The following is a 23,665-nucleotide window of genomic DNA, read 5'->3' on the forward strand; positions in this document are numbered from 1 at the left end:
AAATTCTTTGCGAAATATCCCCAGAATTCTGTTAAAATGTCTGGCACGTGAGCACTCATCAATTTACACATTTTACAAATACTAATTGAGAATCTACAATATGCTGGGCACTGAGTAAATAAAACAGACATGATCTCTGTACTCATAGGCTTTTAGCCCAGCAAATGTTAAATTAAGGAGAAAGCAAAAAGAAAAGTGAAGAGAAGACCACATTAGAGAAAGACTGGTACCATTTGTTTGTTTTTGTTTTTTTTTTGTGGTTTTTTGGCCGGGGCTGGGTTTGAACCCACTACCTCCGGCATATGGGACCGGCGCCCTACTCCTTGAGCCACAGGCGCCACCCGACTGGTACCATTTGTGTCAGCACATAACCATTCAGCGCACAATTATACCCTCTTAAACTAATCTTGCCATATCCTATGAATTTAAAAATCATCTTCTTAAAACACTGATTTATGTCATTTTCATATTCAAGAATCCACAAATTCTCTTACCAAGTATACTTGACAAATACTCATTTTCTACATTAGCTATTTCAAACTCTCACCCTCAAAATTCCCCTAAATGCCCCACTACTTCCCCTACAACTTTCTTAGGGGATCATTTAGAACACCTCAAAGCCTACTTCACAGAAAAGGGGGGAAAAGTCACCCTTTCAACTCCTCATTGCTTGAACCAACACTCATTACCACTTCCATCACTTTCAGTGAAGAGATTTTCTCTTTTAATACCAATACCTGGCTTGGTACCCATAGCTCAGTTGTTAGGGCACCAGCCACATACACGGGGGCTGGAGGGTTCGAACCTGGTCCAGGCCTGCTAAACAACAATGACAACTACAACAAAAAATACCCTGATGTTGTGGTGGGCGCCTGTAGTCCTAGCTACTTGGGAGGCTGAGGCAAGAGAATCACTTAAGCCCAAGAGTTTGAGGTTGCTGTGAGCTGTGACGCCACAGTACACTACCGAGGGTGACATAGTAAGACTGTCTCAAAAAGAAAAAAGAAAAAAAAAAAAAAAACAATCCCTGCATATATAATCTAGATTCTATCACCTCACTACAATCTTAGGATCCATCTATTACCTCCTATACCTTCAACCTCTCTCTCTGATTCGTTCCACAAATAAAAGACCTGCCCACTTCTCATTCATCTTGAAACAACTCTCCCTTGATACAAATGTACTTCTTAATCCTAAAACCTCCTCTTATCCCTTACCCTTTAAAACCAACCTTCTTGAAAAATGTCTACCGTACAATCTAAAATTTCTCACTTTCCATTCATTCCTTAACCCCCCTACAACTTGGTTTCTGCCTCCACCGTTCCTTTAAAACTGCTCTCACCCGAATAATTTCTCAAGTCTCCAAAAGTCTGTTTTCAGTCCGTTTATTACTTGACCTCTCAGTATTATCTAACTATTCCTTTTTTTGAAACAGAGCCTCAAGCTGTCGCCCTGGGTAGAGTGTCGTGGCATCACAGCTCATAGCAACCCCCAACTCCTGGGCTCAAGCGATTCTCCTGCCTTCACCTCCCAAGTAGCTGGGACCACAGATGCCTGCCACAACACCCGGCTATTTTTTGGTTGTAGCTGTCACTGCTGTTTCAGGAGGCCCGGGCTGAATTCGAACCCACCAGTTCCAGTGTATGTGGCTGGCACCCTAGCTGCTAAGCTACAGGGTTGAGCCTAACTATTCCTTCCTTAAAGCATTCTCCTTCACCGGCTCTTCATTGAAAAACAAACAAAGCTACTAAAATCTAGTTGTCCTCCAGCTTTCTGACTGCTCCTTTTGCAATTTCAATTATAGGTTGCTCTTCCATGTCCTATAGGTCCTTAGCCTTAAGAGATTTTTTAATTTGTTAAAGGTCACATAACCAGTAAAAAGGAAACCAGATACACAAATGACAAAAAATGCCACACTTTATACATATCTCTATTGTAGCACTTACTACATTTAATGCATGTCAGTTTCAGTATCTGCTCTGACTCTCCTACTGCAGATCAGAAGCTCCCTGAAGGCAAAAGAACCTTTACCAAATCATTCAGTTCTTCAAAAACAGACCTTTGTTACGCTAAATGTTATTTCCAAAAAACACCACACCCACATTTTAGTGAGAAACAATTTATCTTCCTCCTATTCTTATCAGCCCATGAGCACACATTAAAGAGATCACTCTAAGAAATAGTAAGAGATAAAAGATATTTTTATTAAAGGCTGGTGGCGCACACCTGTAATCCCACCACTTTGGGAGGCCAAGGATTGCTGGAGGCCAGGAGTATCAGTGTTTTCATGCCACTTAAACTTCAGCCTAGGTGACCGTGAAACTTTGTCTCATAATTAATAAATAAGTCAAAGATATATTTATTAAAGTCATACCAGTATTCAGAAGATTTAATATATTTCAACCTTAAAAGCACCAACTTTATCAAATGAGCTTGAATCTTGCCCTTACAAGACTAAGAAGATACAAAAAACCCCTGAGATTTGGATTCAGTTATCAGACAAAGGAACTGGATATTGAAGAACTCACAGAATTTACATACATGTAAGTACATTATGATTTCTGTTGTAGCCATAGAGTCTGTGATCACAACATTAATTTGTTTGTGGGTGGGTGTTTATGCATACACACAAATGAAACTGCTGCTGGACATACAGAATGAAGTATTACTATTCCAGGCAGTTTAGATGAGAAGATCAGCAAATAAACCCAAGTCCTTCCCATGCAATACAAAAAAAATGCTCTCTTGTTTTCTGATGTATAGTTGCCTTCTGATACCTTAGATTTGCCAAAGGCTTCTACTCAGATGTAAGCCACCCCATTACTAAGCAATTAGGGAAGCGAGCAGATATCAGTGTTCTTAGGGCAGCTGGTCTGCTCAATTAAATTATGATCTTTGTTTTGTATAATGGCAAATACAATAGTAAACAAAATAGTCTGTATCTTATTTAACATACTATTTCTATAGCATTCAAGAAATTTCTTAAAATAACCATCTCCTCACTTGTAACAGTCTGACCAAAATTTAAATTATAAGAGTTTGCCTTCCAGAAACGTACATGTCTTTTCATTTATTCTTCTCCCCTCTCCCACAGAAATACAGGTCTTTTTACACACAGGTTAAACAAGGAAAGTATTTTACATTTATTTTAGTGAATCCAAACTTCCTAATATTAAGTCCTCTTCATTGTTTAAAATAATTTAATATTTAGGCTCAGTGCCTGGAGCTCAGTGGCTAGGGCACCAGCCACATACACGGGAGCTAGTGGGTTTGAATCCAGCCCAGGACTTGCCAAACAATGACAACTACAACCAAAAAAATAGCCAGGCATAGGGGGCGGTGCCTGTCACTCAAGGAGTAAGGCATGGGCCCCATATACCAGGGGTAGCAGGTTCGAACCCAGACTGGCCAAAAACTGCAAAAAAAAAAACAAAAAAAAATAGCCAGGCGTTGTGGAAGGCACCTGTAGTCCCAGCTACTTGGGAGGCTGAGGCAAGAGAATCATTTAAGCCCAAGAGTTTGAGGATGCTGTGAGCTGTGACACCACGGCACTCTACCAAGGGTAAAAATAGTAAGACTCTGTCTCAAAATAATAATAATAATAATAATAATTTAATATTTAGAACGCATCACTACTGATCCTGTCCATCTAGAATTTCCACTCAACACCAATAAAGATTTGAATAATAGTTCCCAATCTTAAGTCCCTAATCCTTCTAAGTGGAAGGGAATTGACACTTAACATTTAACACAGATCCCTAGAGAAAAGCATAGTAGGTATCCTGGAAATATGCTCAACATTTCAAAAAACTAAATACAAATTATACATATGCAGTAGTAAAATACAGGCTATTACTTAATAAACATAGACTGTTAAAGCTTTCAAGGCATTATTTCACTAAAATATTCCTTTTGCTGGGCATGGTGGCTCACACCTGTAATTTCAGCACTTGGGAGGCCAAGGCAGGTGGATTGCCTGAGCTCAGGAATTGGAGACCAGCCTGAGAAGAATGAGAACCTGTCTCTAAAAATAACCAGGTGCTGTGGCAGGCTCCTGTAGTTCCAGCTACTCGGGAGGCTGAGGCAAGAGGATCACTTGAGCCTAAGAGTTTGAGGTTGCTGTGAGCTAGGACACCACAGCACTCTGCTGAGGGTGACAAAATACATACATACATATATATATACATTTAAACAGATCCTCCTCTGGTGTTTATTCACACATTCAAAATACATAATATGATAGCTATGTACTGTAAAGGAACATGTACAAAGTCCTACTGAAATAAAATGGAAGGAGGAATTCATTCCGCCTGGAAATAATTCACAGAGGTAACATCTGAACGGATCCTGGAAGGATAATTCACCCTGAGGGGCTGCAGATGCCTCCTAAGTCTGTTTCTGGTCAGAAAAATTCACAGAATATAAGTTTTCAAAGTCTTTAAATATCATCTAGTCCTGAGGTTTTCTATCTTTATTTTAAAGTAAAAGACTCTTTTCCTCAAAAGTCTAATTGAAACTACAGTGTATAAAACAGGCATGTGGACCTGCTCTTTGAAATGGGGAGGAAGGGCTACTAAAAAACACCGCTATTCTAATTAATTCCCTTCATTTTAAAATAAACTGAGATTTATTTTATTGTGTTAGGTAGGGATCTGTGTTAAATGTTAACACATTGTCAAGAAGGACAATGACTTGACAAATGTCACATAAAGACAGGAATGTAACAATTTGTTCCAAGACACCTCTTAAGCGTTATCTCCTCTTTGGAAGTCTTTCCTTCCTCTCCAGGAATTTACCACTCTACTTTATTCCCTAATGTATCTGGAACATATTTCCATTAGGGCTTCTATAAAACTTTAGTGCCCTAATTTAATTTTTTTAAATATGTATTCCTCCATTATGTTGTAAGCTCCCTGAAGGCAGGAACTATCCTAATCATCTTTGTATACCACCCAGAATAAAGTATTATTTTTGACAATGCATTTGACCAAATCTCAGGAAAGATTTAATCTAGCTCAGCACCTGGAACACAGTAGGACTTAATAAGTACACATCTGTCAATATATTTACCAAAAATGAGGTCATTAAATAATATACATATAGCAGTTAAAATAGTAGGTGACACATAGTGTATACTCCATAAACATTAGTCATTATGTAACTTTACATAGGCATACAGAAAACCTGAAGCCATTATTTAACATTTAATCTGGAAGTCAAAACTCAGCACCTTTTATTAAGTGTTCAACTTGCTCATATACACTTTATTAATACAGGTTGAGTATCCCTTATCCAAAATGCTTGGGACCAAAACTGTTTCAGATTCAGATGTTTTTGGATTTTGGAATATCTGCAAATATTGGGAAAGTCAGACATGGTGGCTCATGCCTGTAATCCTATCACTCTGGGAGGCTGAGGTGAGTAGATTGCCTGAGCACAGGAGTTCGAGACCAGCCTGAGCAACAGTGAGACCCTATCTTTACTAAAAACAGAAAAACTGAAGCAAGAGGATTGCGTGAGCCCAAGAGCCTGGAGGTTGCTGTGAACTATGCCACGATGGCATTATAAGCAGGGTGACAGCTTGAGATCTGTCTCAAAAAAAAAAAAAAGACATATTGCAGATGGGACCCAAATCTAAATCAAAATTCTTTTAAATTTCACATATCCCTTACACATACAGCTTGAAGGCAAGTTTAGGATATTTTTAATAATTTTGTGTACAACTATCAAACAGCAAAGGTGTCAGGTATGGAATTTTCTCCTTGTGGCATCATGTCAGCCCCACAAAATTTGGGGGCATCTCTCAGATTTTGGACTATCAGATTAGGGATGGTAAACCTGTACAGCCACACCTTTGGTGAGAAAAAGAAAAATTAGCCCATCAATAAGATCTCTTGATCCTGGCACCTTAGGGGAAAATAATATAGTTAGGTACTGTTCATCTCTAGACTTCGAGTGAAAGAAGAAATCAAGTTGATCTTAAATTTGAGGCTAAGTTACTTCTTTGCAGACCTCAGTTTCAGTCAACTGGCAAACAAGGGTGATGGGGAGTGGAAAAGAGCACCACTAAGGTTTTTTTCTTGCTTTAACACTGTTAAGGGGTTACAGCAAATGGAAGAGCAAAAATCCTTCTTCAGCTTCCAAATCAACACAAACAAGAGCGTTACAAAAATCAGCAAATGGTGCCCTGGATTTGGGGTTAAAGAGCCAAGGTTTCATACCACCTCTGCTGTGTAATTTTGAGCAAGACCCAAACTCTCCGGGTCTCAATTTCCTCACCCTGTAAAGCGAAGTTGTTGGACAACGTGAACTCCATTTAAAATTCATTACAGTCATGATGTTCTATGAAATAAATACTTAAGGAAATATTCAGGTACAGACTGAATCACCAACTACTAGAGATGTTTAGAGGACTCCTGCATAAACCAAAAAAATTTCGGGTCTAGGAAAAAACTTCACAAGGCTTCTACAATTCACCTGAGACCCAAGTTCCCTCTAATATTCTTGGAAGAGGTCACCCGACCATTCTAGTAACGAAGAACTACCCATGGAAACAAGTCACTTCGACTTAGGCCAACTATGATGCAAAATTCTTTTACTGGAGCCACCCACCCTCTAGTAACTTGCACCCATTAGTATTACCTCTTTCATTTAAGAGCCCGGCAAATATTTTTGGATGGAGACAACATGCGCCTTAAAATCCTGTCCAACATTAAAATCCCCAACTCCATTAACCTTTCTTCATAACACAGTACCAAGACTCCCTCACCATCCAGGATGCCGTCCTCAGAGGAACCTCCATCCCTGCTTGCCAAAATTACCCGAATAGCTCTTCCCATTCTGACATCTCGGAACGCAAAAGATTTCCCACTTGCCCAGCGGACACCGCACGGAAGCCCCTCATTGCCCTTGCCACCTCTACCCAAGGAAGCATTTGGGGTGAGAAGTATGCCCTGTTGCTCCTTCGGAAGATGCCGTGACAAGAAGTGACGGCGGCCCCAACACAGAGGCCTGCACCCTGCTCTCCCCAGTCCAAGCCTTCTCCCTCACCGGTATTGCTTGGGGTCGCTGGGAGACTTGACGATCTCAGGGTCTCCAGCATTACTGAGAGACCCCCTCCTCCGTGTCTCGTCCTCAGATTCATCTGCTCCTAGACGGGCAACCCGGCCGCTCTCGCCCAGATCCTGCCCATTGGGCTGCACGTCAGGGCAACTGCAGGTAGACTTGGCCTTGTTCCTTCCTGGCATGGTCAGAGTAGGAAAGGGTCTGGCAGCAGCAGAGTCTTCGCACCGAACCCGCGCTCGGATTCTCCACAGAGCCGTGAGCTCCCGCCCGGCCTCACACCACAACTTCCTCCCGGTGGCACAGACTGCAGCAACCGTGACTCTCAGCATTCACCACCAAGCTGGAGCGATGGACATCCCGCTTCCCAGGGCCCACCTCCTCCTCCTACTCTTCCAGCCGCTCCTCCTCCGCCGCGTTCCTGAGGCGGTGGCGGCCGGCGCTGGTGCTGCCGCAGCCGCTGGGGAGGACAGGCCTGAACCCCTCCCCCAATCCGGTCTCCCTCACACCAAGTTCCCTCATTCCCCCCACCCCCAGCCTCCCGGCCGCCGATGACGCTACTAGTTCTAGCCAATCATGAGGCAAGAAAGCAGTCACACTCACATAAGCAACCAATGGGAACACGGAGGGAGAGCAACCAAAGTGACCGGGCCGAGTCTCGGAACACCCAGAGAGCATTTCGAAACCTGAGGTGGGCGTGGCGAGGGGAAGGAGGTGGAGAGAGTGGCGCGGAGGACGACGGGAAAGGGCGTACAGGGGGCTGCGCCGCGTTTGTGACGTAAGGCTGGGAGTTGGTACGGTGCAGGTGGTCAATAGTGCTCCGCGTCTCAGAGAAAAATATTCCCCCTCATGGGGAAAAAACGAGAAAAAGAGTGGTGAGAATGAATTCCAGAGTTTTTTTGTTGTTTGTTTTCCTATTCGTATCATGGTCTGTGCACTCTGCCCCTCAGATCCAGGGCGGAACTTTCGGTAATGACTCAGCACGTAGAAAAGCCGATCGCCGGAAGTCTTTTCCTACCCTGCGGGATGGAGGCTGAGCGGAGCAAATGAGCAACTGTGCTTCTCTGCTTGACCGCCTGTCAAACCCTAGTGATTTTCACCCTCCGAGCTTCAAGTAATTGGAAAACCGTTGTGAATGTGCTCAGTCATCTCTCTGAAGACCTTTTTTTAGCTCCTTCACGGACTAAAGCTCACCGTTATGTTCAGCCAGCTTTAAAACTTTTTTTTTTAAAACTTAGGTAGATGAGGATCTCGCTATTTTGCCAGGCTGGTTATGAACTCTTGGCCTCAAGCGGTTCTCCTGCCCTGGGCCCACCCAAATTGTTGAGATTACTGGCATTAGCCGCCGCGTCTGACCTAAGGCAACATTTACTTAGCAGCTACAGCGTGTCAAGCTGCTGCCTTCAGGTCCCTTTTAGTTTTCTCTGCTTGCAGTGGCCCTTGGAGGTCAATCTAAAAATGTGACTGAAACATAGACAAATGAAAAATTAAAAGCAGCTGATGTTAATGAGATTCAATATACTGACACTATGGGGCAAGACATCCTAGCATGTAAAAGGAATAGACTAAGTATATATGAAAGAATGATAAAAGACTTGAAGCGGGAAAATGTATTGATCGTTATTGCATATGTGTTTTCAAGGCCTCTTCTGAGCTCCAAACGCAGGAAGTACAACCATGAACAAAACAAAAACCCATGGTTCTGTGGAGCTTGCATTCTAATGGAAAGAAACAAATAAGTGATACATTAAAGAAAATGTAACTGCTATAAAAACACAATACAGGATAGGAAGGTAAGGCCGTGGCAGCGGCTGGAGGATGGGAAGATTCAGGTAGGAAATGAAACCTGAACTAGACAGTAGATGAGACAAATTGAAAAACACTGCCCAGGCTCGGCGCCTGTGGCTCAAGCGGTTAAGGCGCCAGCCACATACACCTGAGCTGGCGGGTTGGAATCCAGCCTGGGCCCACCAAACAACAATGACGGCTACAACCAAAAAATAGCCGGGCCTTGTGACGGGCAACTGTGCTTCCAGCTACTTGGGAGGCAGAAGCAGGAAAATCTCTTGAGCCCAGGAGTTTGAGGTTGCTGTGAGCTGTGATGTCACAGTACTCTACCCAGGGTGACAGCTTGAGGCTCTGTCTCAAAAAATTGTAAAAAAAAAAAAAAAGAAAAATACTGTCCAAATATCCCAATTTGTTTCCAGACAGCTTTTCAAGAACTTAGCAGTTTTTTAAACTAAGCAGCTTTACTAAATTTCCCTCTTTTTGGAGCAGTGTTTTATTTTTGTCTTCAGTTTGTAGCATATTTCCCCACTATATAGTAAAACAGTAAATGTTTACTATTTAGAGTAAAACATTTACAGTAAACGTTTATTGTTGAATGACTATGTGAAGTGACATGCTTATGTTGAGGGGTTTTTTTCTCTCCAAAGCAATAATGTCATAAGAAATCTAAAAGTTTAGCTACCCTGTTTCCCCGAAAACAGACCGGCCTTTTCATTGCATTTGACAAGTCTTTTCCTATATATTCCTATACCAGTTCTTAAGTATTTTTCAAATGTTGTATTTCCCTTCTCTAGAGAAACTCCGAGCAGGCTAGGTCCCTTTGTATTACCTCCTGCTAGAACTCTGTAATTATACATTTAAGACAGTGTCTTATTTTAAGGTGTGCTCCCAAAGATGCGCCACGTCTTATTTTCAGGGGACATCTTATTTTTCCTGTAAGTATGTCTTATTTTCGGGGAAACAGGGTAGTAATTAAATTTTTCTAACTAGAAGCAAAGAAAGGTCACATCCTAAAGTGTGATGCATTTTTTCCTTTAAAAAGAAGTTTCTGAATCTTACAGGTCACCAGGATGTAAAAATATCATAGCACCCTATATTAAGATATTACATTATTTATTCATTAAATAAACAGTATGTGCCAGACACTGGGAGTAGTAGAGTGATGAATAAGAAATTTTTCTGTTCTCTTGAAGTTTACAAAAAAACTGGTGGGAGAGACAGACATTAAATAAGCACATAAATTTTAAATGTATAATTACAGAGTTCTAGCAGGAGATAATACAAAGGGACCTAGCCTGCTCAGAGTTTCTCTAGAGAAGGGAAATACAACATTTGAAAAATACTTAAGAACTGGTATAGGAATATATAGGAAAAGACTTGTCAAATGCAATGAAAAGGCCGGTCATGATGGCTCAGGCCTGTAATCCTAGCACTCCGGGAGGCCAAGGCAGGTGGATCAGTTGAACTCAGGAGTGTGAGACTAGCCTGAGCAACATCGACACCCCATTTCTAAAAGATAGCCCAGCATTGTGTTGGGTGCCTATAGTCCCAGCTACTTGGGAGGCTGAGGCAAGAGGATTGCTTGAGCCCAAGAGTTTGAGGTTGCTGTGAGCTATGACACCACAGCACTGTACCAAGGGCAACAAAGCAAGACTCTGTTTAAAAAAAAAACGATGAGAAAGCCGCTCATTATGGCTAAACTGTAGTAATCCAGGAGCAAAAGGAAAGGAATCAGTGGCCAGGATCACATAGAACCTTCCCAACAATAAGAAGAAATTGTTGGTCTATTTTTTTGTATCATTGGATTCCCAGCTTAGTAAATAATGGTTAAATAAATGAAAAGGGAATACATGATTACAAGTGTTTTCCAAGTCACTCTGAGGTGTGAAAAACAGATTGGATGGAGGGGAACAGGCACAATTAAAAGTAAGAGTTAGGAGGATATTAAATTAGGCAACATAAGCAATAGGAAAGGCACTTTGAAGAAAGGCAGTGAAGACTGATGTAGATGTATATGTATTTAGGAGGTAGAATTAACTGATGTAGGATAGTGATGATTTGATGCAGAAGAATGAAGAAAAGAGATGTCAGGTATAACTCCTTGGTGTCTGGTTTTCTGGATGGTTACAAGATGTTGCCATTAACTCAGTAAATAGGAAATTCTGAAAAAAAGAGCATGTTTGGGAAAAGATCATTAGTTCAATTTCAAACATGTTAAGTTTGAGTCATTTGTGAGCCGCACAAATGAAGACCAAGTCTGGAGCTCAGAAAAAAGACCTACATTGGAAATAAAAATCTGAGGTTTTTCAGTTTCTGGGAAGCAACCAAAGCCTATTGTATGAGATCACCTATGCTGAGAATGTGAAGTGAAAAGGACCCAAGGAGCAAGGGTTGAGGAGCTTGTAGAAGAGGAAGAACCCACAAAAAGAAACTGGAAAGGAAATACTAGAGTGGTAAAAGGAAAACTAGAAGAATGTGATATCTCTGGAAAAATACCTCTCTGATATTGACACAGTGAATGTCAAAATTGTCACATTAGATGTATGCAGTATAAAATATAAAAATCGTCAAGAGAGCCTAGAAGTACTTTAGTCTGGCCTCTTCAAATATAAAGACAAATACCTACCTAGGGAAGTGAAACTCACAAGTGACCTCTGGGGTAGCCAGAACTTTTGAACCAGAAGTGTTGTTTCACATTGAAAACAAAGTTGCCACTCCTCATTTGAATATTCACAGTTACTGTAAATATTATTTCTTAGAAGAAATAGGTAAGTTAGGCTATTACCATTTTATAGGAAATTGAGGTGTTAGAAAGTTGAAAAGATTTTCTGTCCCAAAGAAAGGGCACAAAATTATAGTTTTTAATCCCACTTACACAGAAGACTTACAGTATTTAAGTGTTTTTTTGTTTGTTTGAGACAGTCTTACAATGTTGCCCTTGGTAGAGTGCTGTGACATCACAGCTCACAGCAACCTCCAACTCTTGGGCTTAAGCGATTTTCTTGCCTCAGCCTTCAGAGTAGCTGGGACTACCAGTGCCCGCCACAATGCCTGGCTATTTTTTTTTGAGACGGAGTCTCACTTTCTTGTCCCCGGTAGAGTGCTTTGGTGTCATTTCAGCCTCCCAAGTAGCTGGGACTACAGGCTCCTGCCACAGCACCTGGCTGTTTTTTTTGTTGCAATTGTTGTTGTTTAGCTGGCCCAGGCTGGGTTCAAACACGCCAGCTTGGGTGTATGTGGTCAGCACCCTACTGACTGAGCTACGGGCACTGCCAGGCTATTTTATTTATTTATTTTTTTTAATGTAGTTGTCATTGTTGGTTAGCTGGCCCAGGCCAGGTTCAGGCCAGGTTCGAACCCACCAACTTCAGTGTGTGTGGCTGGCGCCATAACCCCTGAGCTATGGGCGCCAAGCCTAAGTGTGTGTGTGTAGGCACAATATTACCTACTTCAAAAGTTTGTTCATCGCCCACGTATTAAGAAATTATACCTTTGGTGCTGTAGTTATTGAATGTCCTACCCACTGATTGCTATCCACATCTGGCAACTTTGTATTTAGGTCAAGCAGCAGGCTTGTTTTTATGGAGTTCTCTAGGGAGACTAAATGTATGCCTAAGATACCAAGGAGATTCTGTGATTAAAAATCATTTTCTCCTATATTATAAACGTAAGTTTAGCCTAAAGCTGCCTCCTAACATATTTTAAGTTCAACCTAAAAGGTTCTCTCTACATAGTAAACCTAAAAATGTGTAAATAGGCTATATTTCTTGTACCATTTGCTGAGTCTTGGCCAATCACAGGCAGCCAGCTGTTGAAAGGGTGTTCAAATGAGGCAAATGTAAGCAGTAACCAATCAGGCTCTTTCTGTACCTCACAGCCCCCAGCCACTATTTTCTGTTCAAAATGCCATACAAAGTCACTGCTGGAACCAAAAAGATGAGTAGTGTGCGTCCTGTTTTCATGGGAATTAGTAGATTAAATGATTTGCTTTTGTTATTTGTTTAAAATTCACACATGTCAAATCTTGAAGCCACCCCCAGCTGGTATAATACTTTGTGCAAAGCCTTTTATTTTCATTAACTCTTTTAACCCTCATGACAACTGACATCTGTTATTCACCAGTTTATAAAGAAATTGAGATTCAGAGAAGTTAGATAACTTGCACAAAAATCACACAGAAAGTGAAACTACCAAAATTGCGAACTATGTTTCTTATTGCAAAGATTATATATATTTTTTTTCTTTTCTTTTTTATTTTTTGAGACAATCTCACTACGGCGCCCTCGGTAGAGTGCTGTAGTGTCACAGCTCAGAGCAACTTCCAACTTTTGGGCTTAAGCAATTCTCTTGCCTCAACCTCCCAAGTAACTGGGACTACAGGCGCCTGCCATGATGCCTGGCTTTTTTTTTTGTTACAGTTGTCATTGTTGTTTTAGCAGGCCAGGATCAGGTTGAAACCCACCAGCCCTGGTGTATATGGCCAATGCCCTAACCACTGAGCTATGGGCACCAAGCCAGAAATTGGTATTAAAAGAGAAAATCTCTTCACTGAAAGTGAATGAGTGTGGGTGCAAGCAGTGAGGAGTTGAAGGGTGACTTTTTCCCCTTTTCCGTGAAGTAGACTTTGAGGTGTTTTTAAATGATCCCCTAAGATCATTTATATATATAAAAATGATGCCCCCAGTATATGTGACCAGCACCGTAACCACTGTGCTAACCTAAATCTGTTATTCACCAGTTTATAGGTAAAGAAATTGAGATTCAGAGAAGTTAGATAACTTGTACAAAAATCACACAAGAAAGTAAAACTACCAAAATTACGAACTATATTTCCGGTTGCAAAAATTATATTCTTTCATCTTTCTCTCTCTCTCTTTTTTTTTTTCTGAGGCAGAGACTCTGTCACCTTCAATAGAGTGCCATGGTGTCATAACTCACAACAGCAACCTCAAACTCTTTGTCTCAAGCAATCCTCCTGCCTCAGCCTCCCAAAGTAGCTGGGACCACAGGCACTCACCACAATGCCCGGCTAGCTTTTCTATTTTTAGGAGAGATAGGGTCTCACTCTTGCTAAGGCTGGTCTAGAACTCTTGAGCTCAAGTGATCCTCCTGCCTTAGCCTCCCAGAGTACTAGGATTACAGGTGTGAGCCACTGTACCTGGCCTCTTTTTTTTTGGAGACAGAGTCTCACTCTGTTGCCCTGGGTAGAGTGCCATGGCATCATAACTCACAGCAACCTCAAACTCCTGGGCTCAAGCCTCCTGAGTAGCTGGGACTGCAGATGCCCAACACAATGCCTAGCTAGCTTTTGTATTTTTAGTAGAGACAGGTCTGATCTTGAACTGAGCAAGGGATCCATCCTCTTGCCTCAGCCTCCCAGAGTACTAGGATTACAGGAGTGAGCCACTGGGCTCAGCCTCGTCCATCTCTTAAATGTTGCCTGTCAAATACCTAAAATAAACAGACTTCTAATTTCATTAATTTGGTCACTGATATTCCCTTTTGTGGTTAACCCCCAGTCTAATCTTTAAATATAATGTGCAAAGTAACATGTTTTAATTTATGTATACCAAAAAGACAGTTCATAGCTAACATTAAAAAAGGATCTGGCTTTCCAACAGCCTGCCTTCCTTTTGAATAATTATTTATTTATTATTGATTGATTTTTTGAGACAGAGTCTCCCCCGGTAGAGTGCCATGACATCACTGCTCACAGCAACCTCCAACTCTTGGGCTTCAGCTATTCTCTTCTTTCAGCCTCCCAAGTAGCTGGGACTATAGGCGCCTGCCATAATGCCCGGCTATTTTTTTGTTGCAGTTGTCATTGTTGTTTTAGCTGGCCTGGGCTGGGTTCATACCTGCCAGCCTCAGTGAATGTGGCCGGAGCTGTAACCACTGTACTATGGGTGCCAAGCCTGAATAATAATTTATAAAAGTCACTTGTTTAGGTGGGGCTAAGCAAGCCAGGCACCTGTGCCCAAGGTGTGTAGAAACAGCATGATGATTGGTGTTAGAGCATGAGCAGAGTGTAGGGAGGGTGATCATGTGGGCTCATGGTATGAAGTGTTAAGAGTCCAAGCAGAGTGAGAAAGAGAGGGATGAGTGGCAATTTGTGATTGTTTACAAACAGGGCTGATTTACCAAATAAGTAAATGTGTTGAAGATAATAGGAGCCAGGTCTCTTCCTGTAGGAGAAAGGAGTTACAAATATGGAAAGGCAGAAAATTAGTATGAATCTGGGTATTGGGTTGGATTTATAGGTATCATTGAGAACTTGTGATTTTCTTTTCTTTTTTTTTAATTTTTTCTTTTTTTTATTGTTGGGGATTCATTGAGGGTACAAGAAACCAGGTTACAACTGATTGCATTTGTTAGGTAAAGTCCCTCTTACAATCGTGTCTTGCCCCCAAAAGGTGTGGCATCCACCAAGGCAGAACTTGTGATTTTCAAACACAGATATGTGTATGTAAGTGTGTGTGTGTATATACACATACATGACATATTCTCTAGATGTGTTTACTGAGAGGGCCTAGGAACAGTGACACCCCAGTGGCAATGAACTCACCTAATACCTCCATTGTGGCTTCTAAAGGCCATTCTCCCCTAAAAGGCCATTTTTCACTACAAGGAACTAGAGCTTCTTGGAGAAATGACTAATTCCAAGGCTAGGGCAGAGAATGTACAAAATGAGCCTGGAACATCTTGTTATGTCATAAGATAAGAAAGTGTTCATAGAATGAAGAAGACATGGCAAAAATAGCTCTCATTTTCAGGTGCCAGAATGGGACAATTTGAGCATGAAAATAAATAATAGTGACGTCATGTAAAATAGGAATTAATGCATCTAAACTGATGAATGAATGAGAGGAGAGAGCTTTTGTTATAGTATAATGACAATAATGAATATAGAAGGGTGGTAGAAATAGACAATCTCCTTTTGGCAACCATAATATTAATTCAACCAAGAAACCTCTATGTATGCTAAGCTACATTTTTTGGTGAAAATTTGATGAGGAATAGGATATTAACATAGTATCAAAGTACCTTCCCCACAAAATACTTTTGAATTAAGAAAGAACAAAGAATAACTTTACAAAGGAAAATCCCGGTGAACACCATTTAATCTGTGAACAAAGTTACCATTATTAGTAATGGGACAAATTTAAATTGTTACCACCAAACCCAGCAGCACTTCTGTGCCATTCCTGCCAAAAATGCATAACCTGAATCTAATCAAGAAGTAACATCAGACAAATCAAAATTGAGGGACATACAATAACTCACCCATGATCTTTGTAAGTATTAAGGTCTTAAAAGTCAAAGAAAGATTAAGGATATGTTTTGCTTTGTTTTTTAAGACAGAGTTTCACTTCATTGCCCTTGGTAGAGTGCTGTGGCATCATGGCTCACAGCAACCTCAAAACTCTCAGGCTCAAGAGATTCTCTTGCCTCAGCCTCCTAAGTAGCTGGGATTACAGGTACCTGCCACAACACCCAGCTATTTTTAGAGACAGAGTCTCACTCTTGCTCAGGCTGGTCTCGAATTCCTGAATTCAAGGGATCCTTCCATTACAGCCTCCCAGAGTGTTAGGATTACAGGCATGAGCCACTGCACCTAAGGATATGTTCTGATTAAAGATGAATGAGATGTGATACTAAATGCATCACTCTTAATGCCATTATTGGGACAATTGGCTAAACTTGAATGATTTCTGTGGATTGGATGATACAATAGTAATCAATGTTAATCTCCTGATTTTGAGAATTTGTGAGTGATGAGCCATCATTTGGGCATTCTGAAAGTTCGGGAGAATAAAAGATGTCCTTATACTGTTCTTGTAGCTTTCCTGTAAGTCTGAGATTATTACAAAACAAAAAGGGAAAAATAACACTAAGGGTGACAGAAAGTACAGTTTGAAACTTTGGAAAGGATTACTAATGTCTTAAATTTACAATGTAATTCCTGGAATTGTGGGCTGAATAATAGTGCTTGTTAGGGTGATTTTATATAGTAGTAGCTATTCTTCATCTACCCAAACCCTCCAAGATCCTGCTGAAGACCTGCTTCCTCCTGGAGGCCTTCTTCAACTATTCTGACCCACACTCATCCATTCTATACCTGAGCTCATGATATATATTGTTGGTATCACTTCCTTGGCACTTAATCATATATAACCTGTGACTTCTCTTGTACTCTGTCTCTTCTCTTGTTTTATATAATTTTGAGTTCTTGTTTAAATCTTCTCATGAATGTTATTTCCCTAATTATATTGTAATCAGTTCAGGAGCAGCTACCATATATAATCACATTTTCTTCCTAAAGTACTTAACACGTGTTTTGCAATCACATTTCTACATCCCAAGGATGTCAAATAATAATCTCACTTAGCAAATATTTTTTGCATCCCAACTATGTATCAGACACTGTAAATAATAATTTATTATACTTTATGAAACACCTACACATATCCATTATCTCATTTGTTGTTCATAACAACTCTGTAACGTAGGTGCTGCCACGTGATAAAACTGCAGAGAGGAACTATGATTTGCTGAAGGTCACATGCTATTGAATAGCAGGATTGGGATATGCCAACCTCTGTCTTCAGATTCTAATTCCAGAGCTTTTCCACGATCATGGAAACAGGTTACAAGTCTGGACAAACTGATGGACATGTCTATCTATTGGATTAGTTTTCTTTTGCTGCTATAACACAAATTTAGTGGTGTAAACAACACAAAAGTATTATTTTACTTTTTTTTTTTTTTTTTGTGGTTTTTGGCCGGGTCTGGGTTTGAACCCGCCACCTCCGGCATATGGGACCGGCACCCTACTCCTTGAGCCACAGGCACCGCCTTATTTTATAATTTTTTGAACAGAAGTCTGACACAGGTTTCATTGGGCTAAACTCAGGGGGTTGGCAAAATTGCAGTTCTTTCTAAAAGCCCTAGAAGAGAATCTGTTTCTTAAACAGATTCCTTCCCATTTTCAGCTTCTAGATCTTTCTCACTTACTTTGACTTATGCCCCCCTCCTCCATCTTCAAAGCAAGCAACATTGCATCTCTCTGCACCTTTCTTCCACAGTTACATCTTCTGACTATCTTCCTGTAGCCTCAATGTAACTAAATGTAACTTCAAGTGCCATTGACTTATGTTTGAAGAAGCTTTCTCAGAGTCCATAGGAAGGGATGTTCCTTTAAGACCCTCCAAACTGATTAGCAAGCTAGTCATATGGGAGGCAGACTCTGCAAGCAGAGTCTGGCTGTCTGTAGAGTGTCCTGGAAGAAACCTTGGGAGTGGAAAACAAGATAAGTTATGAGCATTTCAGTTACATGTTGCACTTGTTTTCTCAAATGGCTAAGTTTTTGTAGATGCTCTGTATGATTTCTTTGTACTCTTATCATATAAACCATTGGCTGCCGTTTAGTTTTATTATTAGAATGAGTACGTGCAGAACTTAGTGTTGTTAAGAGTATATAAGCCTGCAAGAAATAAAGTTAGGGGCTGCATGCCTAAGTGAGCTGCAGTCTTCCCCTCATTCTGACATTTCAGTGCAAATTTTTCCTCTGCGGCACCGAATCACACAACACTTCCTCTGACTCCATTCCACTTTTAAGGACCCTTGTGATTTTGTTGGACCCACTCTGATAATCCAAAACAATCTCCCTATTTAGGGTCAACTAATAAGCAGCCTTAATTCTCCTTTGCCATGTTCACAGATTCAGAGACCATTATTCTGCCTATTGTGTGTATGTTTTTCAAAGTTCCACTTCCTAAAGATCTACTGAGCTTTAATTCATGATGTGATATTAAACATTCTTTCATCTGAAAATCAGTCATTAGATCCCAACAAGACAATTTGTTTACTGGTATATCAAATTTTAACAATTAGTTTCTGTGAACAATAAACCAGAGTTGGATTTACAAAAATTAGTATCCTTTAAATTCACTGGCTTGTCATTCAACAAATAAGAAAATTGAGGCCAGACATATTAAGTAACTTTCCCAAGGACCCAAAGCTAGTAAGTGGCCAAGCAGGAATTCAAACTTAGTTCCTGCTATAATACAAAGCTCACAGCTTTTCTATTACAGCATTTTTCTCACCAATAATAGCTACTCCTAGGGCCTAATTCAAATGCCTGTAATTTAAACATAATTTGTTTCTTTGGATCATCCACTTCTTATGGACTGTCTTGAAAATTCAAATCCATGCAGTGGAGCCAATACCATTGCAGAAGATATTTGATGTTCAATGTATTTAATATGTGTAGTTTCCATTAAACAAAAGTGATTAACCCTAATCACTAACCCAGAATGCTTTTTAACTTTGCTGACAGGTCAGTTTAAATCAATCCTTGTAATCCTGATATGTGGGAAATGTCCCTTAGTAAATCAGCCCCATCAATCTCCTAGCGTCCAAGTCCTAACTTTGCTGTACTCTTCTCATTGTATATGTGTCTTATTTGGAAATTATATTCTACAATGACATTCCTAAGGTAAGGGGTTTTGCAACAGTTTTCAGATAAATTGGTAATATTGAGGATCTAATATAGAGTAACAAGAGGTTCTCATAGTTGATCCCAAGTCAGCCTGAGAAGTAGTATGTTATAATAAAGGAGCCCTGAGTTAAACTCAAGACTTAAGAGCCATATGGCCTAGAAAAAATTATGTTATGGGCGGCACCTGTGGCTCAGTGAGTAGGGCACCAGCCCCATATACCAAGGGTGGCGGGTTCAAACCCGGCCCAGCCAAACTGCAACAAAAAAATAGCCAGGCATTGTGGCGGGTGCCTGTACTCCCAGCTTCTTGGGAGGCTGAGGCAAGAGAATCACCTAAGCCCAGGAGTTGGAGGTTGCTGTGAGCTGTGTGATGCCATGGAACTCTACCAAGGGCAACAAAGTGAGACTCTGTCTCTAAAAAAAAAAAAAAAGAAAGAAAAAATTATGTTATTTCCTTAAGCCTCAGCTTAAAAAAAAAAATTGATTCCCATTTAATAGAGTTGTGAGAATTAAATGAATGATGGACAAGTGTGTTGCAAAGAAGAGAAAACTATATATGATGTGTGCACGAGTATATAAGCAGACAATTGTGAAACAAAGGAAAGTCCTAGAAGGGGCTGGGCTCAAATCCTGACTCTACCATTTGTGTTATCTTGAACATGTTAGAAACACTCTTTTTATTTTTTTTCATTATAAAATACATCCTTCATAAGGTTGTTGTAAGGACTAAATGAATTTGTGCTCAAAGATTAGTTATTACAGAGTCTGGCCCAAGATGCGTGTTCAACAGCTATCTGCTATATGTATATAAAATATACAGTGTAAAGAGCTGATGACTTCTTTATCTAATTCACTTGATGAGGCTGGAATAGGTGATTTCTTGATTAACCACAAGGTGGAGCTAGAGACACAGGAGTAGATATCTTGTTCTTCAGCGAGAATCTTTCGACTTAAGGGGGAAAAGGAGGTAGCCTTTCCATCTGGGTTTTGTTAGAACAGATCCTATTTCCCTTTAAGCCACCAACTGTGTTCCTTTGTCATGACAGCCTTTGGGTTTTTCGTTTGTTTTGTTTTTTTGTTTTCAAAAAGATAGTTGCAGCCGGGTGCGGTGGCTCCCATCTGTATTCCTAGCACTCTGGGAGGCAGAGGCGGGAGGATCCCTTGAGCTCAGGAGTTTGAGACCAGACTGATGGATAGTAAGATTCACTAAAAATAGAAAAATTTGCCATATAGTGGTGGGCACCTATAGTCCCAGCTACTCAAGAGGCTGAGGCAAGAGGATTGCTGAAGCCAAGATTTTGAGGTTGCTGTGAGCTATTCTGATGCCAGCGTACTCTACCCAGGGCAACAGAGTAAGACTCGGTCTGACAAAAAAAAAGAAAGACAGAAAGAAAGACAAAGGAGCTTTCATTGGGTGTTAATAATGTAAAATTCACTTCCATTGGAGAAAATATGGTATCTAACACATAAAACATGACTATATAGTTATGAGAGAAAACTTTCAATACTCTCTATTTTCTTTTCATTCCTCAGTCCAGAGGCCAGAGGCAGCTTTTGGCTACTCCCCTCTCCTATGACTGACTTCCTATTTCTCAGAGTCCAATCATCTTTCCAAAAGGGATACTTGGGCGGCGCCTGTGGCTCAGTCGGTAAGGCGCCGGCCCCATATACTGAGGGTGGCGGGTTCAAACCCGGCCCCTGCCAAACTGCAACCAAAAAATAGCCGGGCGTTGTGGTGGGCGCCTGTAGTCCCAGCTACTCGGGAGGCTGAGGCAAGAGAATCGCTTAAGCCCAGGAGTTGGAGGTTGCTGTGAGCTGTGTGAGGTCACAGCACTCTACTGAGGGCCATAAAGTGAGACTCTGTCTCTACAAAAAAAAAAAAAAAAAGGGATACTTACCATTTCTTCCATGAAGCCCATTGAGTCCAATGCAAATAGGACTCCTAGAAGTCTATCTTAGCATCCCAGGATTCCAAGGATGCAGATTAGGTTTCGGTTGCTCTCAAAGGACCACTTTGAAGACATATTTTGATAAGCTCATTAAAAACTCAACTCATTACTTCCAGGCATGATCTTATAGGCTAAATACCTATTATAATGAGAACCTCATGAAAATCACAAAAATCCACTTAAAAGATGAAAGTATTATTAAACATCAGTCTCAAAGTGCCACTGCGTTCAAGACTCAGAAGAACGTTGCTATAGAAACAGAGCTTTGATCCCCCAAAATCTTACTGGATAAGAGAAACCCCTTCATTTCTTTGTATAAATAAAGGATGAGTAGAGATTACTCAAGTGAAGGAAAATGAAAGGGGGAAAGATCACTCCAGGCAGTTCCAATACTTGGAAAGGGGTCAAAGAAAAGAAAGCAATGCTCTTATAGATTTGAAAGTCATTATGTATGTATGACTCCACTGCAAAGGTTGAAAGGGGGAATAGCAAGAGTTAAAAGTGAACTGGAGGTAAATCATTTAGCCTTGTATTTTATGTTAAAGAGTATATATAGACTTTATCCTGAGACCAAAGTGGGAGCCACCACAGGGCATCAGGGTGAGGCAAGGCAAGATCATTTCATGCTTTAGAAAGATCATTCTGGGCTGGACACAGTGGCTCACACCTGTAATCCTAGCACTCTGGGAGGCCAAGGCAGGAGGATTCCTTGAGCTCAGGAGTTCCAGACCAGCCAGAGCAAGAATGAGACCCCATTTCCTAAAATTAGAAAAATTAGCAGGGCATTATGGCAGGTGCCTGTAGTCCCAGCTACTTGGGAGACTGAGGCAAGAGGATTGTTTGAACCCAGGAGTTTGAGGTTGCTGTGAGCTAGGCTGACCACAGGGCACTCTGGGCTGGGGCAACAGAATGAGACTCTGTCTCAAAAAGAAAAAAAGATCATTTTGGCTGCAAGATAAAGAATGGAGGAAAACAAGACCAGGTGGCAGGTGTGCTGCGTATCTACTTCTGTCTCCAGATACAGTAAGTCCTCACTTAGCATGATTAAAAGGTTCTTGGAAAATGCAATTTTAAGTGAAATAACATATTGAAACAAATTTGTACCATAGGCTAATTCATACAAACAAAAGTTAAGTTCCTATGGCATATTTCTGTTCACAAAACATCACCAGTCTTCTAAGTAGGGACCCAAAACACCTCTGTAAGAAGAAAGCGGAGAACTTGAAGAAAGCCATGGGGAGCATGCACAGAGTCCATGTAGACAGTGGCCCCTACTGGGGATAATTTTTTTTCCTCTTGTTAATAATGAAACATTGAATAAAACTACGTTACTCAAGGACCTTCTGTACTCTCTCTACCCTACTCCACCGGCTCTAAGTCCCAGAAGTTTGACCTGTGTGAGCTCCCAACAGGCTCCTTTGCCCTCTAGCTTTTGGTTGGGTCCAGCTTTGGGAGATAGCAGGAGGAGGTCAGCGGGCAGAGGGAAAGAGAGGTCCAAGCATTTATCCCCCAGATCCCTCCTTACTGAGTCATTGAGTGAGGATACTTCCCTCCATCAGAAGCCATAGCTCATAGCAGGCTCCATACAACTGCCCTCTTCAGATCCTGGTAATCACTGCCTCTCCTTACTCCACTGACTATTTGGGTAGTAATGATCTCCACTGTTGCTAACGCCGAGGGAACTTTGTTCCCTTGTTGATCTCCCTAAACCTTTCACAGATTTTGTAAACAGTTTCTTTATTAAATACTCCTCGATTACCTAGTTTGAGTGTACCATCTGTTTCCTGGCAGACTCTGGCTGAAAAGAAAGAAAGCAGTAATACTATATATGATAGTTAAAATTTATTATATTCCAGCCATTCCTCCAAGCAATCTACATACATTAACTCATTTAATGCTCACAGAAACCCCATAAAGAATCCCTCTTTTACAGATGTGGAATCTGAGATGATAGATTACCAAAGTTGCACAGTTACCAAGAGCACTAAGCTGGAATTCAAATCTACAGAGTCTGTTTCCCAAGTCTGTTCTTTTTTAGAGACAGAGTCTCACTTTATTGCCCTCGGTAGAGTGCTGTGGTGTCACAGCTCACAGCAATCTCAAGCTCTTGGGCTTAGGCGATTCTCTTGCCTCAGCCTCCCAAGTAGCTGGGACTACAGGTGCCTGCTACAATGCCTGACTATTTTTTGTTGCAGTTTGGCCGGGGCCAGGTTCGAACCCACCAACCTCAGTATATGGGGATGACACACTACTCACTGAGCCATAGGAGCCAACCCCCAAGTCTGTTCTTAACCACTATGCTCTTATGGTAAGAGTTGCAGCAATCTCAATGGAATGGAGAAAAATGAAGGAATTTATGATAAAC

General features: G+C 41.0%; 1 protein-coding gene across 2 annotated transcripts in view; it reads right to left on the minus strand.

Moving 5' to 3' along the window:
- The window catches only part of NRDC (nardilysin convertase), a 126,768-nt gene extending 119,195 nt beyond the window's left edge, over positions 1-7,573 (minus strand). For both annotated transcript variants that reach the window (XM_053576456.1, XM_053576455.1), the window contains exon 1: positions 7,051-7,573. In XM_053576456.1, coding sequence (XP_053432431.1) covers positions 7,051-7,394 — 344 coding nt within the window. In that variant the 5' untranslated portion in view covers positions 7,395-7,573. The remainder of the gene's footprint in view (positions 1-7,050) is intronic.
- Positions 7,574-23,665: the final 16,092 nt, after the last annotated feature.

This window comes from Nycticebus coucang, chromosome 22 (genome assembly GCF_027406575.1).
Source record: "Nycticebus coucang isolate mNycCou1 chromosome 22, mNycCou1.pri, whole genome shotgun sequence".
NCBI lineage: Eukaryota > Metazoa > Chordata > Mammalia > Primates > Lorisidae > Nycticebus > Nycticebus coucang.